The sequence below is a fragment of the Ostrea edulis genome, chromosome 6, assembly GCF_947568905.1.
Source record: "Ostrea edulis chromosome 6, xbOstEdul1.1, whole genome shotgun sequence".
Taxonomy (NCBI): Eukaryota; Metazoa; Mollusca; class Bivalvia; order Ostreida; family Ostreidae; genus Ostrea; species Ostrea edulis.
This window is the reverse complement of record NC_079169.1, coordinates 79,019,822-79,037,176: the sequence shown is the minus strand read 5'-3', so window position 1 is coordinate 79,037,176 and position 17,355 is coordinate 79,019,822. Positions and strand designations below refer to the sequence as shown.

The following is a 17,355-nucleotide window of genomic DNA, read 5'->3' as shown; positions in this document are numbered from 1 at the left end:
GAAATCTAAAGTCACAAAATAAAAAAAAAACAAAACAAAAAGTACACAACATTTATTTCCTTTATTAAACATCGATATACTTCATAATTACATTTACTCAGTCTCCATTTCTATGCATGTGAAATATCCACAGTTCCTCGGTTAAGAACAGAATTTTCATGATCTCTTATAGAAGAGTACCTGTATTTTAATGAGGCGACGATAAAATTTTGTAAGCGGTTATTTGGTACGCAGCCGGCAGTCTGTCAATGCAAATATTGCATGCCATTTTAACACCATCAAATTTTAACCATTTCCGCCCCTCTGTCCAATTGTGTTTGAATTCTCTTTGTCGAGATCTTTCGTATTTAACCTTGTCTTCATCTGTTAGTTTACATTTTTTACCTGGTTTCACTTAGAGGTGCGCGGTATTACCGGTATACCGGTATGTTTTCGCTACCGGTATGTACCGCGGTACACGAGGCCAAATACCGGTATGTTCAAGTCCGACAACTCTTAACAAAAATATAAAATGGAAACAAAGCATAGATATAAAAATATACAATATAAAATCTAAATATATCTATACATTAAAAAAATAAATATTTATTAAAGAAACAAACATCAACATTTGTATACGTTGTGACTCACTTTATTTACATTGTCTCTTCGTCATGATGTAATGAAAGGTATGTCTTACTACAGTACACAATCGGCAATACGTATCAAGTATTTTAAAAAATAAAACGATTTGATTTTTAATAAAAACATATCAAAATTTTTAAAAACTGATAGAAATAAATTTCATTTCAATAAGAAAACCTTTAATATTTGGTAGACTATAAAATTGTTTTATGTTGTATGCTTTATGCGGGTCATATACCGTTCCCGCCAATTAGGCAAACCCCGAGTAAAATGGAAGTAGCAGACACGGATTTTGAGATCGTACCAAATAAAAGAGCAAAATCCTCAATTTGGAAACAGTTTGGTCTGAAGAAAAGGAAGTCAGATGGAAGGATTGAGGAAAGTGTTGCGATTTGTAAACTATGTGACTCTGTGATCAAGTGTGCGGGAGGTGGCACTTCTAATCTTACAGCCCATTTACGCCGTCACCATCCACTACAAGTTACAAGTACTGCTACAGCTACCTCTGAAAAAAGTAACGCCGCGTCCCATGGTTTTCAGCCACAATCTCTGACTGTAGCTGGGATGTTCGCTAATAGACAGCTTTATAAATCTTCATCACCCAAAGCAGTGGACATTACGCAAAAAATTGCTAAATTTTTGGTCAAGGACCTTAGACCTTACAGAATGGTTGACAGCCCAGAGTTTAGAGATATTATCAATGCATTGAACCCGAGATACCAAGTTCCATCTCGAAAACAATTTAGTGAGGCCATCATCCCTAAAATGTACAACGCAGTGAAGGAAAATGTACTAAAAACCTTGTCATCAGCAACACAGGTAATTGTGATAAGATATTTTATTTTGTCATCAACGACACGGGTAATTATGAAAAAAAAAATTTCATTTTTGAGATAAAGTAACACTTAAGAAAAAGAAAATACATAGTCACTATACACACATTTTAATTAACACTTTACGACAGTGTATGTTTAATGTTTATATTGTTTACCGAGTTCATAATTACAAAAATATATTCTGAATTAATTAAGGTGGCAATCACTAGTGATGGATGGACCTCGAGGTCAACCGAGTCATATGTCACTGTCACGGCAACCTTTGTTGATGCAAATTGGGAGATGCAGAATTATGTTCTTCAAACCAGGCCCATGCCAGAAAGTCATACAGGTTTGTTGTTTTAAATTTCATATTACACAATGTATATTGGATGATATTTCCTTGACCCTTGTGTAACTTACTTATATGAAAAATTAGAGAATTAGAAATCGATGAAATAAGAAAGTAATAATTTAATTAATTTTGAATGTATTTTACAGCTGAAAATGTGGCATCTGTCATCAGGGAGGCCTGTAAAGAATGGAAACTTCCAAGTCCTCTTGGTCCTCCGCCACTGGTGTCTGACAATGCAGCAAATATGTTAAAAGCAGGGCAGATAATTGGGTGCATTCACATAGGAGGTTTAGCTCACACTCTGAATTTAGCAGCACAACGTTCCCTGAAAGTGAAAACTGTCTCTAATCTGTTGGCCCGTATCAGAACCATTGTTGCATTTTTTCATCGCAGCACTGTGGCAGCATCAGTTTTAAAAGCCAAGGCAGAACTGTTGGCTATCCCAAACCACAAACTCAAAATTGATGTGTGTACCAGATGGAATTCTACCTTTGATATGATTGAGAGATTTCTAGAAATGCAGGCTGCTGTCATAGCTTCACTTAGATGCAAGGAATTATCACATATTAAGAACAAGGATATAAGCAACCTAAGTGATGAGAGTGTCTCTCTGGCAGAAAACATTGCAGCTTGTTTGAAACCCTTAAAGGACATGACCACTATGCTCTGCACTGAATCCACTCCAACTCTTTCTGTGATTATGCCACTTCATCGACAGCTCATCACCAACATTCTAGTCGCAAAAGAGGATGATTCCCACACAGTTGTGGAGATGAAGAAGCTTATGAAAAATGATTTGGAATCAAGGTATGCAGACAAGAAAGACTTTCTCAACATGGTGTCAGCCATTGATCCTCGTTTTAAATCTTTACCATATCTCACTGATGAAGAAAAGACAGATGTGTTTGACCATGTCACGCAGGAAGCAGTACGTCTAGCAGGAGCCAAATTGAAACCATTTGTTGTGAAAACAGAAAAAGAAGATGAAAACACATCTACGATTGTTCAGCCTAACTTGCCCTTATTGCCTGCGCTTCCTGGTGATTCAGAAATTCAGATTAAAAATGAAACAGTTGTTGAAACCAGCAGCAAGACAGGAACATTTGCAGATTCCTCCTGTGTCTTGCATGACATTTTGGGTGATGTATTTGTTACTTTAGTAGAGCCACCAAAATCATCCCTTGAGTTAGTACAGATGGAAGTCATCAATTATAAGAGTGAGCCATCAATTCCACTAAAGGCCAATCCTTTAAACTGATGGCGTGACCACAAGACCAAATATCCACAGCTGTGTGATCTAGCTAAATCTTTCCTCTGTATCCCAGCCACAAGTGTGCCTTCAGAGAGGGTGTTCTCAACTGCAGGAGACATTATAACTGCACAACGGGCTAACCTTAAAGGAAAGCATGTGGACACTCTGATCTTCTTGAAAAAAAATATGATATAAGATCATATAGATTTAAAACAGTTCAATTAATCCATCCATTTACCAATGTTCATTGTTTATTATAGTTTGTTACTTTTGCGGGTTTTTTTTATATTCTTTTGTTTATAATAGTCATTCCTGTTGATTCTAGTCATGATACAGAGACACTGCTGTATACTAAGTATATACTATATACTTACTTTTATGTTGATACTGGTTTCAAAATAAAATTTGACAATATATTTCTCTTTTTATATTGCATCGAATAAATTAAATACCATTTGCAATCAATTAACTATTACCTGCTAATTATATACAATGAATCACAACTAAAAAACGATAAAAATTAAATCATATTACTTAAAGGTAAAATGTGCGGTATACCGTGGTATGTACCGCGGTATTGTGCAAATACCATGGTATACCGCGGTACTTTTTTTTTTGGCGGTACCCAACCCTAGTTTCACTCCAGCTGTAAATTTAATGGGCTACGCGGCCATGCTTGTTTTGCTTTCATCAGCCTCGATCTTGTTTAAGGAAAAAAGTAGGCCTATTACGCAATCGCATTTTAGTTTTACAAGATAATTGCGCTGGAAAATGCGCCGATGTTTGCAGGAAACAAAACAAAAACAAAAATCCAGGCCGGTCATTTGGACCGATATCAATGGCGTTTATACCAGTCACAAGCATTTTTAATCGGTTTTGTCGGCATGACCGGCAGTTTTCCACAACTCTGTTTGTTAAAACTTTGATATTTTGCTTAGTATATGGACTAGGATCATCAAATTTTGTCAGTTGATGCATCTTAGGACCTAATATCATATTGTTTCAAAAGTAGGTCATGGTGACCTACTTTTTGAATTTGACGCAGGTAATTATTAAATGGATTTTGATGCATATCTTGGACACTTTTGAGCCTATGATCATCGAAAGTTGTCAGTTGATGGATCATGGGACCTTGAAGTGCGTCATGTGAAAAGTATGTCACTATGACCTACTTTCTGAATTTTATGGCTAATCATTTATGAATACATTTTAAGTTGTTATTTCAGATACCGAGAGCTTTAGAATCATCCAACCTTGTGAGTTAATGCGTCTAGAGGCCTCGAAACATATTTATAAAAAAAAAAAAAAAAAGTAGGTCACAGTGACCTACTTTTTGAATTTTGCAGACATTCAAATTTCACATTTTCAATTTTAGATGCATATTTTGGACACTATGAAAGCTAGGATCATCAAACTTTGTCAGTTGATGCATCTTGAGTCTTCATAGTTTGTTGACCAAAAAGTAGGTCACCGTGACCTACTTTTGGAATTTGACGGCTATATTTTAATATTTCAGATACTATTTGACTTATAATTATCAAACTTTGTCAGTTGATGCATGTTGAGTCTTCAGAGTGTGTTGACTAAAAAGTAGGTCACCGTGACCTATTTTTGGATTTTGACGGCTATATTTGAATATTTCAGATACTATTTGACTTACAATCATCAAACTTTGTCAGTTGATGGGTCTTGAGTCTTCAGTGTGTCGACCAAAAGTAGGTCACCGTGACCTACTTTTGGACAGTTACATTTCAGGTACTATTTGACTTAACATCATCAACTTTGGTAATTGATGAATCTTGGTTAGTGAGAATTTTTGCCTGTTCTACAATGTATCAGAAGAGCGATTCTAGGCCCATGGGCCTCTTGTTTCTATTTCCGTGCGTCCATGACTTGTCTGTGTTTTGTAAATGGCGAATATCATATGCCCAAAAGGCAGAAAATATGCTAATTTGGATAAAAACATGATTTTCAAAAATATTATTTCAACACATATGACCAAAAGACTCTTGCAGATTTGAACTCAAAATCTGTGGTTCACCAACCCAATGCTTTAACCACTGAGCTACGATGTTAAACAAATCGATCGATACAAATACTTTCACAAAACATTTAAATTGCCATCCTGTGACGTAGTGTCATAAAGAGTATAAGCTTTAGTGTAGTGAGCTACCGTGATTTGCATGGAGAGGCCTTTGCAGGGTTGTCACTAACGCAAGAATCTGCGTCCTAGATGCAGGAAATTTATATGGGACGCAAGTTTGTCTGATATGGTGAGTCCCGTGGACGTGTCACAGACTCCGAGTAGAAACATAATATTACTTAGAAGCCCTGATATTGTGTATTGATTAAAACATGTAGTTGGAAAAAATCTAAGTAAAACGTTACGCTCTAGTGAACCGAGATAATACCACGGAGTTCAGTGTCCCAATCCGACTTGTGTGTTTAGCGTCAATCAATTAGGTGTGAAGTAGAATATTATATTAAAAAGATAATTAGATAAAATGCAAAATGAAGAACATTTTGTCACTGGCAGTGATTTATTTTTATTTCTTATCTAATTATTTATTTTTTTACAAATCAGGATCTATATTTGAATAAATGAATATTTGTCATATGGTAGCCATTTTTATTGGAATCGAAAGTTGCATGCACGTAGTTTGTAAACTTTGGTAGGTTTTACAGATCGTCGGCAAACAAAACTAGAACGCGTCTATTTTAATTATCACAATAATAATTTGATTAAAATGCAGTTTAATATTGAATAGGGTTGTTGTGATGATAGGAGATTCGGGGAAGTAATTCTGTTGGCGTGGACAATTAGTCGTCCAAGGCTAAGGTCGCAAATGATTAAAAATAAATCTTATAATTGATATGTTTTGTACTGCTTCCATTTTAATTGTCTTATATAAAAAAGACTCATTAAATATGCATGGGACTCATCAAATTTTCATAGGACTCAAGCTGCTTATAAACCACAAGTCCGGAACTCATCTTCAATAATTTTAAGGCATATTGTTTTTGTCCTGTCTGTCATCCTGTCTGAAACTTTAACCTTGCTAATAACTTTTGAACAGTAAGTGCCAGAGCTTTGATATTTTACATGAGTATTCCTTGTGACAAGACCTTTTCATGGGTACTAAAGCTTTTGACCTTTTAAAAAAATCAACATTGGTCATAGTGATTTCTTAAGGTCCATTTTGGGCCCGAATTTCGGCCCTTTCCCCTCCCAAAATTGCCAATTTTTTCCCAATTTAGCTTGCATTTTCCCCAATAATAAAATTATGAAAGGAAAACGTATTTGAGAAAAATAAACTTTCGATGTGAATTATATACATAAGACTTAACAAAGAGTTATGGGAATGATGATTTGGATAGAATAGTTGAAAATTTTAGAAGGTTAAAGAAAATAAGATGTGTCAAATAAAGATAATATGATAATGTTTGATATGATTTTAAAACTTATTTACGATAAAATTTATTTTTCCTAATTTGACTGAAATGTCGACAATTTTTCCCAGGTCAAAATCCACAGGACCCTTGTATAAAATGTAGAAAAATCACTGTCATAACTTCTATATATGGTAAATATTAGATCTTTCATATTGCACATGAGCATTTCTTGTGACAAGATCTTTCTACTGGTACCAAGATATTTATCCTTGTGACCTTGGCCATCTTTGGAATTGACCATTATAGGGGGCATTTGTGTTTCACAAACACATCTTGTTTTAGAAATTTCAATTATATGTACTTTGGTTTTATAGCTAAACATAGTATTTTGACATGAACAGTCGGCGACCATGTCACAAAATAAACTAGACCTACCAAGCTTTTACTAGTCTGAGTTGGCTTTGTGTCAAACCCTGTAATATATTTATCTGTGGGTGGGTTTGTATATGTATATATATGTAAGACTCTGAAAGTGCTATTGTCTACGCCAAAGTCCGATGGTCACCAGGGTTCGAAATTACCTCATGTCCGTAAGTCGAGACTAGTAAAAGACGTGTCGGACTAGTAAATTTTCTATAGCACTAGTCCGTACAGACTAGTGAAAAGCCGGAAATTAATCTTGAATTGGTTAAGATTTTAGCAAGATTTATCTGAGTCTCTTAGATGTTTGAACTTATGGTCGATAACCTGCATGGTTAAGTGTTTGCTTGACTATGACATTCTGATCTTCCAAAAACATTGAGTGCGTTCGAGACCGCCGTTCTTCGAATGAGCACAAATGCCTGCCAATTCCGAACGCCGAGTACGCATCACGAGAACGGGTTCAAGGTGCAAGAACTGCAAGTAGTGTGGTCTAAGAACATGCACGTTTGTGCGCACATGTTCTCGTCATTCGCGACTTTAACACAGGAGTTCGTAACACTCTAGCTCATGGCTTGGTCAATCTAGTGAATTTTATTGACTTTATTGATAAAATTTCAAACTCCTGTGACTAAGAACTGAGCACGAAAACAATGGAAATGTTGATCTCAAACGCACTTATGTAGTTATGGACGTTTATAAAAGGATTCACTTGGAGGTTACTGTATGCTTCTAAAGATCTTGAATGCAAAATAAAGTAAGGTGGTCTTTTTCCTCTGTAGGTGTCAGAAACTGAATTGCTTGCAACTGTGATGTGTTTGGTTTCATTAAATACTATTAAAAGAAATGAAGATCATTTAATATGATATACTGGACGGACTAGTGAAATGCTTTTCAGACTAATGAACATCATTAGTTACTAGTCCGTACAGACTAGTGCTTGAAAAAGTTAATTTCGAACCCTGGTCACGCCAAAGTCTGATGGTGCGGGGTTCAGTAACGTTTGTGATGTCATTCTTAACGTCTTTCAAATATCGTAGAAATGCAACGTCTTTGTGCATGGATTTTGCACTGATATTTCGTTGAAACAACACGCGGTTGGTACAGTCTGTACCAAAACGCTGTCAATTACAAACCAACGGACTTGGGCGTGTCACTCCATCGCAATTTGGAGCATGAGTGTGGACCATCACACTTTGACATATCACACCGTCGGGATTTGGTGCAGACCATCGCACTTTGACATGACCATCGCACTTTGGAGTCCTACTTGTATGTAACACACACATGCACTCTCTAGTGATGTACCGATTGTCGCCGACTTTCGATTGTCAGTCGCTATAACTGAAACGATGTGAATAATCAATTGTCATTTTGAAAATCGAAAATCGCTGACGTTGGTTTTTTTTTTAATAATACGAATATTCCTGCCGCAACTTATCTAAAATCCAAAATGGCTGACGAAGCTGAATCATCCGATAAGATTGAATGATTGAATATTGTTTAACGTTTTTCCTGAGAATCTCTCATTCACATGGAGACGTCACCATTGCTGGTAAAGGCCTGCAAAATTTAGGCCTATGCTCGGTGCTTACAGTCTTTCAACAGGGAGGAATCTTTATTGTGCCACACCTGTTGTAACACGGTGCTTTGGATTTTGCCTCTTACAACAAGCAAGGGGTAATGAGGCTCTCTTCTAACCGGGATCCCATAAGAACAACAAAAGTCGAGAGGTCTATCTCTATCCCGGGAAAATAAAATCGAAAGTATGGGATTAAGTTCTAATTATGATTTTGGACGTCTCCATATGAGTGAAAAATTTTCGAGAGAGAGAGAGAGAGACGTTAAACAAGATACAATCAATAATGATTTTATTCAAATTATAACTAAATATCTAGGGTAAAACATAAAGTAAATTTAAAATATTTATGCCATAAATTTGAAATTAAAATTCGATTATTTTTCGATTAATCAATCGAAAAGGTACATCCGATTAATCTGATCATCGATTAGTTTTTTTTTCCTGATTGCCCATCACTAGCACTCTCTGTACAAAATAAGTCTGTGACCTTTTTATTTACAATGACAAAATAACATAATTATGCAAAATTCACCTTGCATGGGTGGGTGGGTATATACATCTTGCTGCATTAAATGAGAGCCTTTGAATGTGAGAAAATCTAGCTCACTTCGAAGCATTTGTGTATATTTACATGTAAGACAGATATAAATTGACTTCAGCTGACATTAATGTGTCTGCAGGTGTAAATGAGTAAACATGTGTTTGATGAAAACCTGTGTCATGATGATAAATACATATATATCTGAAGTTGAAGACTAAAAGTGTAATAAAGGATTTGCTTATTTTCATTACAGAGATCGGTAAACGATTTAGCAGTTTGAAATGAACCCGAATATACCAGTGTACCCTGTCCAGATTGGGGATAGCTTTACAAAATACTACACCCAAGCAAATTTATCTTATGTACCATACAATTCAGGTATGTTATGTTATAATGAGCAACAATTGAACAGATTTCAGAGCTGTATGATTCAATTAAACCCCTAATTCTTGTAAAAGATGTTTAAAAGAAGTTTTAAAAGTTTTAAGAATATCAGTTTGGGTTTACACAAAATGCATATCAACACTTTGTCTGAGTAACATCCCTTTGCAGGGTCAACCAAATGCCAGGTTTTCATACAAGTTAATGTGTTACCCACCCTGGGGCAGTATTGTAGTTGATTGCAATTGCCGAGAAAATAGCAAATATGAATCAGAAAATTACAAAGGCCAACATAGGGAAATACAGTTTTTTTATCACCATAAGATCGCAGACAAGGGACGTAACATGCATGAAGTATTGATATGTGTAAAATTAAAGATGGCACATGAGGGGTGCTCATGCTTTGTGTGCTTGTAAGCAGGATGGACTCAACAGATGTCAAAATTAACTTTTTCTAGCACAGGCTAATTTGTAGCCCATTGGTGTAAAATCTATTTGTCTAAAGTGAAAATTTACAAGATGAAATCAAAAGAATGAGTCATTGAATTTTTTGAGTTGTCTCACGATATCACCGGCACTGCACTCAGGATTTTGAGTACAAACTTTTGTGGATACATACACAAGATAATGCAAATACCATATTTTGCCGAATATAATACGCACTTTTTTTAGAGAATATTTTTGTGCCAGAAAGGGGTGCGTATTATATACCACAATAGGTTTTTGACCTTTTTTTCCAGATGAAACTCGGCGATTAAGTAGTGTAATATTTCACTCAAAGACCAAGGCTTCGGATACTGTACGCCTTTTCACGTTCACCTATTTATTAAGTAGAAAATTCGACCTCAAGAAAATTACTACAGAAACGTAAAATTGCAGAAAATGTGATATATATACTTACAATATCTAAATAATTCAATTATCATGAAACAAACAGCCAATCAAATTGCATTGGATCTGACTATTCATTACATCGCATGCCGCCATTATTGAAAGCATGTGTACACAATAATGCCTTGACACGTGCTAAAATTGTTGGAAAATAATTTTGTCACTTGCTAAAAGTTTATTTACTGTAAGTTTTATGAATAGGCCTAATTTTTAATGAAATGCTTATTTGAATCTTTGAAACAACTATTCTTGCGTAAAAGCGTGTGTTTTACGAAGCCATTGTTGTGTACACTGCTTTTGTAAAGAAATACCTAACAAAATTTTTTTTCGCACATTTTAATAGTCATCGTAGTTAACGAGGAGTTGATAATTTGCATCTTTGTACCTACCATGGTGTGTTGATTACAGTAAAATAAGCGATAGTTTAATTGTTTAATTTTATTTTTATAACATCGACTATTTGATTGATTTTAAGTTTCAACAAAGGAAATATCGAGTCAGTTAAGACTTTAATGCTACAAAATCTCGTGCTTTCCTGAAATGAACAGGCTTGTCCGGGTTGATATTTCCCTGAAGATTCTCATTGAAGATTACCGCGATGTAGACCTCATCTCAAAAAGTTTGCAAATTATTGTGCGTTGTTTAGAATTCATTATTTCTGCAAAAATATTAAGTGAAAATTAACACCAAGTATAAAATAAAGATTACCGCTTGGTCAAAATTTTTGCTGCGTATTATACACCCGAAGTGCGTTTTTTCACCAACTTTTAGGCTCAAAGTGGGGGGTGCGTATTAAACACCACTGCGTATTATATTCGGCAAAATACGGTAGTTCTTAATCTCTGGTCATTGAAATTTTGGCAAAATATGGGAAATATTGTGCAATATATTAAAGTGGTTGGTTTAAACAAAGTATTGGTTATTGTGTTCTTGCATTTAAAAGCAGTGTTACCAAATTGCAATAGTAAAGCTTCAGGATATTGAAACTTGTTACATTTGATCACAATAATGAGTGTAAGATGCCTATTGTTTTTTCGAGGTCAAGGTCTCGGTGTCACTTAGTAGAGGAATATTTTAGGAAGGATATAGGATAACTTGGTACATTTGATCACCATGATGAGAGGAAGATGCCTCAGCGGGTCCCCCCCCCCCCCCCCCCCCTTTACATTTAACTGATACCGATAAATGGTACCATTCCCAATGCCAAAAAACGTAGATTTTCCCCAATTTTGAGACTAAAAAATTTACAACTCGCTTGCCGAAAAATAGACCACTGACATCGTAATTTACTTAGTCTGAAACGTTGTACGAGTTAACTAAAATGTTCCTTCTGGTACAGATCATGGCAGTGCGCTTGTTGTAGAGCTACTACGATTCTAGAACGAGCCAACAATGATTCTTATGTCTCTAACAGCAAATATTATCGTAAAAAATTGTTTTGTTTATTTTTTTAGGTCTCCTAATTGGTTGTCGTCCGTCGTTTTGCGTTAGCAATTGAACATTTTTAACTTCTATATAAAAATCAGTCCAATTCTTTTCATTTATATTGGGTATGAAGCGTCTTTGGAACAAGGGAGACATAAATTGTAAATTTCAGGATTCCTGCACCCCTGGGGTGTTAGGGGCAGGGCAAAAACTGTCCAAAATTGACAAATTTTCAAAAACTTTTTCTCTAGAACTGCACATGTGTAAGAAAAACTAAATGCATGGTGATGTAGAGCAGGAAGGCCTCTACCTAAATTATAAATTTCATGATCCCTGGGGTAGGGGTTCTGACCCCAGGGTGGGGCCAAACTTGTTATATAGTGTTTATGTGTAAAACACTTAAATAACATTTTCTTTAGTACTATTGCATGTAGTCCTATACCAATGATTTTTTAAGGCCTATTTTGGGTCCGAATTTCGGCCCTTTCCCCTCCTAAAAATTGCCAATTTTTTCCCAATTTAGCTTGCATTTTTCCCAATAATAGAATTATGAAAGGAAAACGTATTTGAAAACAATAAACATTCGATGTGAATTATATACATAAGACTTAACGAAGAGTTATGGGAATGATGATTTGGATAGAATAGTTGAAAATTTTAGAAGGTTGAAGAAAATTAGATGTGTAAAATAAAGACATTATAATGTTTGATATGATTTTAAAACTTATTTACGATAAAATCGATTTTCCAAATTTGACTGAAATGTCGACAATTTTTCCTGATTCGAAAGCCACAGGACCCTTGTTAAAAATGTAGAAAAATCACTGTACATGCTAAAATTGTAAATTTGATGATCCCAGGGGTAGGAGTTTTGGTATCAGGGTGGTGCCAAAATGGCCAGTTATTAAATGTGTGAACATTAATAGACATTTTAACTTCTTCTTGATAACTACTATACCAATTCTTTTCAAATTTGGTATGAAGCATCTTTGGGACAAGGGTGACGTAAACTGTAAATTTCAGGATTCCTGCATTCCTGGGACCTTAAGAGGCGGGACAAAAACTGCCCAAAATTGACCAAAAATCTTCTTCTTTTAGAACCGCACATGTTTAAGAAAAACTAAATGCATTAAGATGTAAAGCAGGAAGGCTTCTACCAAAATTGTAAATTTCATGATCCCCATGGTAGGGGTTTTGACCCCAGGGTGGGTCTAAACTTAGTATATAGTGTTTATGTGTAAGTTTTCTGATACTGTATAAAATCTAAATGCATACTACAGTGATTCAGATTGGCGTCGGCCATTGGCAAATGGCCGATAAATATTGAAAATGGCCAATAGATATTTAAAATGGCCAACTAAAATTCTCCAGAAAGGCCAACATGGCCTATGAAATTTTCGATTTTTGGTCAATATGGCCGATCGTTTTTTAGTGTTTATCGGTCACAGGAAAATAATTGCTATCCGTCTTGATTTGTCATAATACAAGTACTCAATCGATCGTTTGTAAAGAAGATTTTGATAGGATTTTGAAAAACTTCCCGTTCAATCAAAATTATCTTGAGAAAAAAATAAATTGGTGCCCTTGTTGATCTCACTTGTGTTTGCAACAATCAGTGGGGAACCAGTTTTGAAAAAATGGCTTCAAAGAAGAGAGTCCGGTTTGATGATCATGATTGGCAACAAACCCTATTAAACATCAGATTTTCCGGTTGCGGTAGCTCAGTGCTTTGTAACTAGGATGTCGTGACTTCGAGTCCCGCTCGTGCCATAGCCGCATCAAACCTAAGAAGTAAACGTGGTTAGTGATTGCTCCTTCACCAAACGCTCGTCATTTACTAGATTTAGGAGTGAGAATCACGGGTCTTTTGGATGTGACCTTAAAAACAGAGGTACTGTGTTGCGGCAGGCATTGGCACACTAAAGAACTCAAACTGCTATGGCCCTGAGCGCTCAGCATAGGTCTAAATTCGTGATACTTCACCTACAACTGGTGATGTCTCAATTATCAACGGGATGAAAAACAATCAAACAATAACAACAGCAAACAACACATTGCAACACAGGAACGACCGAGAAGAATTCCGAAACAGTTGACTGCAGTCATGATAATTAAACTGAAGAATTGAAAAATAAAAAGTCAGTTTAATTTTGAAGTTCTGAGTTTATTTTGCAGCATTGCTTCATTGTATTTAGGGCCTAAAGTTTTCATGGAGTTCAGTCAAAATGGCCTATAATTTTTGTATCATTTAGGCCCTCTGTCCTATCAAATTGCATTCCAATCTGAATCACTGTACTAATTAAGGAACAACAGAAAAAAGATGTACAAAAAATTTTGAATTTCACAACGCAGGGTTTTGACTGTAGGATGGGTCCAAATTAGTCATATTCTTTAATGTTTTTATGTTAATACACAGGTCTAATATTATATTATATGAAGCCTTTCATCAGTGTATCAGGGGTCGAAATTAACTTTTTCTACCACAGGCTAATTTTAGCCTGTGGATAAAAAATCCACAGGCTAAAATGAAAACCTACAAGCTAAAATAAAAATAGTGAAACAGTGCTCTTTTTTCATGTTTTTTTTTTTTTTAAAATCTGTGATTTTCCCCATCATTATTCATTACTGAAGAGGCATTGTTTGGACAAGACACTAAGTTACGTAAGTCATATGGTGCAATGTTTAGGTCTATTGCTTATCGCACCTCTAATCCACAACCTGTTTACCGCAGGTCTAGAACCAGTCTTCTAATTTCATGCCACACCAGGGTTGTCACTAGTGATTTTTCAAAGCGAATCCGGAACTCATGGTTTTATAAGCAGCACGATATTGTCTACGCGGTGAGCAGTGCACTCGTGCCATCACTAAAGCCCGACCTCAAAATGTAGATAGGACATTCTGATTAAATTGAAGACTTGGTAAAACATAGACTCCGATTTGTTTTTGATAAATGAATAACAAAAGCCTCATACTTGGAATTCAATTTAATCACCCCTATAGGTGAACAGGACTTGTTGCACATGTCTATATTTTTCATCACAATGCGATGTCCGATATCTAAAGCATTTGTCTGACTCAGAGTTTCTTAAAAGATCGTAAAAGAAAAATCCGGATAGAAACGGTTCTTGAAATCGGTCGTTCATGTAAGCGTTTGTATGATTCAGAGTGCAAGTTTAAGAAAAGCGCATCAACGTATAAAATGGATACGATACGATCATAGTTTGTAAATCACCACTCGCTAAGATTTTCGAGTGTCCACTGTTTTTACTTGCTATTTTTCAAATGTACTCGCATTTTGCGAGTATTTCTCGCTAATTTCGAGCCCTGGTGTATGCACTTATGAGGGCATTGAAGTTGTAAGAACACATCTTGTTTTTATACTTTTGCTGAATGTTAAAATTTAGCTTATATATTCAGAGCAGGGAATTTTTTTCTAGATTTCATAGCCCTTGGGAGTAGTGATAATTTTTCACTAGTATTCAGGTGACCGAGGCCTGTGAGCCTCTTGTTATGGCGTCGAGCAGTAGCTCGAAAGCCATATAGCGATTGCACGGCCTCAAATTCTTTACGCAACCACAGTTGACGTTCTGTCAATCCTTCTGCCAAAAAAGTAGTTGCTTTTACAAAAGAAATAAAATACATGACATGACAATATTGATACAAACCACAAGGAATTCATATAAATGTAGAAATCTTGCATTATTTTAGTCCATTAACAACATCTTCTCTTTATATATGAAACACACCATGGGCATTGTAGCGGATGAAGATATTGGCCATTGTAGGTAACGGAAGTGGCCGAGTTGTTACGAGTGAAGACCATGCACTGACAGAAGGCGCGGAAGTAAATACGTATTGATATCTGCACAGTTATTCAAATTATGAAAAGATTGAGAAATAGGAAAAATCATTCATAAAAATTTGTTAAAATTATCTGAAAGATGTGAAAAATTGCAAAAAGTAGTTCAGGGTTCGAAATTAACTCATGTCCGTAAGTCCGAGACTAGTAAAAAACGTGTCGGACTAGTGAACTCTCTATAGCACTAGTCCGTACGGACTAGTGAAAATCCAGAAATCAATCTTCAATTGGTAAATATTTTTTAGGAAGATTTGTCTGAGTCTCTTAGATGTTTGAACTTATGGTTGATTACCTGCATGGTCAAGTGTTTGCATGACTATGACATCCTGATCTTCCAAACACATGGAGTGCGTTCGAGACCGCCGTTCTTCGAACGTGCACAAATTGTCAAATTCCTGCCGATTCCGAACGCCGAGTACACATCACGAGAACGTGTTCTAGGTGTAAGAATTGCAAGTAGTGTGGTCTGAGAACATGCACGTTTGTGCGCATATGTTCTCGTAATTCGCGACTCTAACACAGTAGTTCATAACACTATAGCTCATGACTTGGTCAATCGAGTGAATTTTATTGACTTTATTGATAAAATTTCGAACTCCTGTGACTCTAAAATCTGAGCACCAAAACAACAGGAACATCGATCTCGAACGCACTTATGGACGTTTATAAAAGGATTAACTCGGAGGTTAATATTGTATGCTTCTGAAGATTTTGAATGCGAAATAAAATATGGTACGTGGTCTCCTTTTCTTCTGTAGGTGTCAGAAATTGAATTGTTTGCAACTGTGATGTGTTTGGTTTGATTAAAATGAAGATCATTTTATGATATATTGGACGGACTAGTGAAATGCTTTGCGGACTAGTGAACATCAACAGTGACTAGTCCGTAAGGACTAGTGCTTGAAAAAGTTAATTTCGAACCCTGTAGTTATTATTCAGTTTCAATATCAATGCAGACTACAGATTTCGTGAATTTACGTGATGTCTGAGACAGCGTGGATTTGTAGAAGAAGAATTATATGTCAACTTGATTTATTCCTTGAGTGTAGCATTGAAAAGATATGGGAAGACGGACTAAATTTCCCACGGACAGTATTTGAGTCAATTAACTCCTAACATTAATAAGGCGACAAGCTTAAATATACAGAGACAAAAGCTAGAGAGTCCCAGATTAGAATAACAATACGGAGTCAGCTGTCAGAGTCAATTATGTGCAGGTGTTTTATATAATCTATCAAATGATGTTGCTGAATATTCAGGAATTTGATTGAACTTTCTTAGATATTAATGAAAATTTACTCTTAACACATATTCTTCTTGATACAAAACTCGCAAAAAAACCCAAAAACTAATATGCGTGTGTGGTTATGAGAGACAGTTAAATAAAATCCCGACCATATGTTTTCTAAGTGATATTATGCATTGCAACTTTGAAAATGCAAATAAAAAAGATAAAGATTAGCAGATTAATGCTTAACACCAGCCTAGCTGTCAATCACCTAACCTGCATGGGCATCTGTGCTTTCAGGTGTGTGAAGTGATTTCCTACAGAAGCATATTAGGGCCACTGGTGTATTTTTTTTTTATTTGTCATAACAAATTAATAATTTGTTACAACAGATTGATAATTTGTTACAACAGATTGATAATTTGTTATTTGTAATTAATAAAAAATTTTTTTTATAACAGATTATCAATTTGTTATTTCAATTACTAAATTGCTATTAAAATCATTAATTCAACAAGAGGCCCACATGCTTTATTGGTAACCTGAGCATTAGTTAAAAGTATCACTACCGCAAAAGGCTATGAAATCG

The 17,355-nt window shown here is 35.6% G+C and overlaps 2 protein-coding genes across 4 annotated transcripts in view; both read left to right on the top strand.

Annotated features, from left to right (window-relative positions):
* Positions 1 to 17,355, top strand: part of LOC125647369 (uncharacterized) — an 89,322-nt gene that overhangs the window by 16,150 nt on the left and 55,817 nt on the right. For all 3 annotated transcript variants that reach the window (XM_056140897.1, XM_056140898.1, XM_056140896.1), the window contains exon 2: positions 9,236 to 9,360. In XM_056140897.1, the coding sequence (XP_055996872.1) occupies positions 9,264 to 9,360 (97 nt within the window). In that variant the 5' untranslated portion in view covers positions 9,236 to 9,263. The remainder of the gene's footprint in view (positions 1 to 9,235; positions 9,361 to 17,355) is intronic.
* On the top strand, positions 686 to 3,671 carry LOC125647822 (E3 SUMO-protein ligase ZBED1-like). Its single transcript, XM_048874645.2, has 3 exons — positions 686 to 1,443; positions 1,656 to 1,791; positions 1,941 to 3,671. Exons 1-3 carry the CDS (start codon positions 841 to 843, stop codon positions 3,050 to 3,052), a joined length of 1,851 nt encoding a protein of 616 aa, XP_048730602.2. The 5' UTR covers positions 686 to 840; the 3' UTR covers positions 3,053 to 3,671.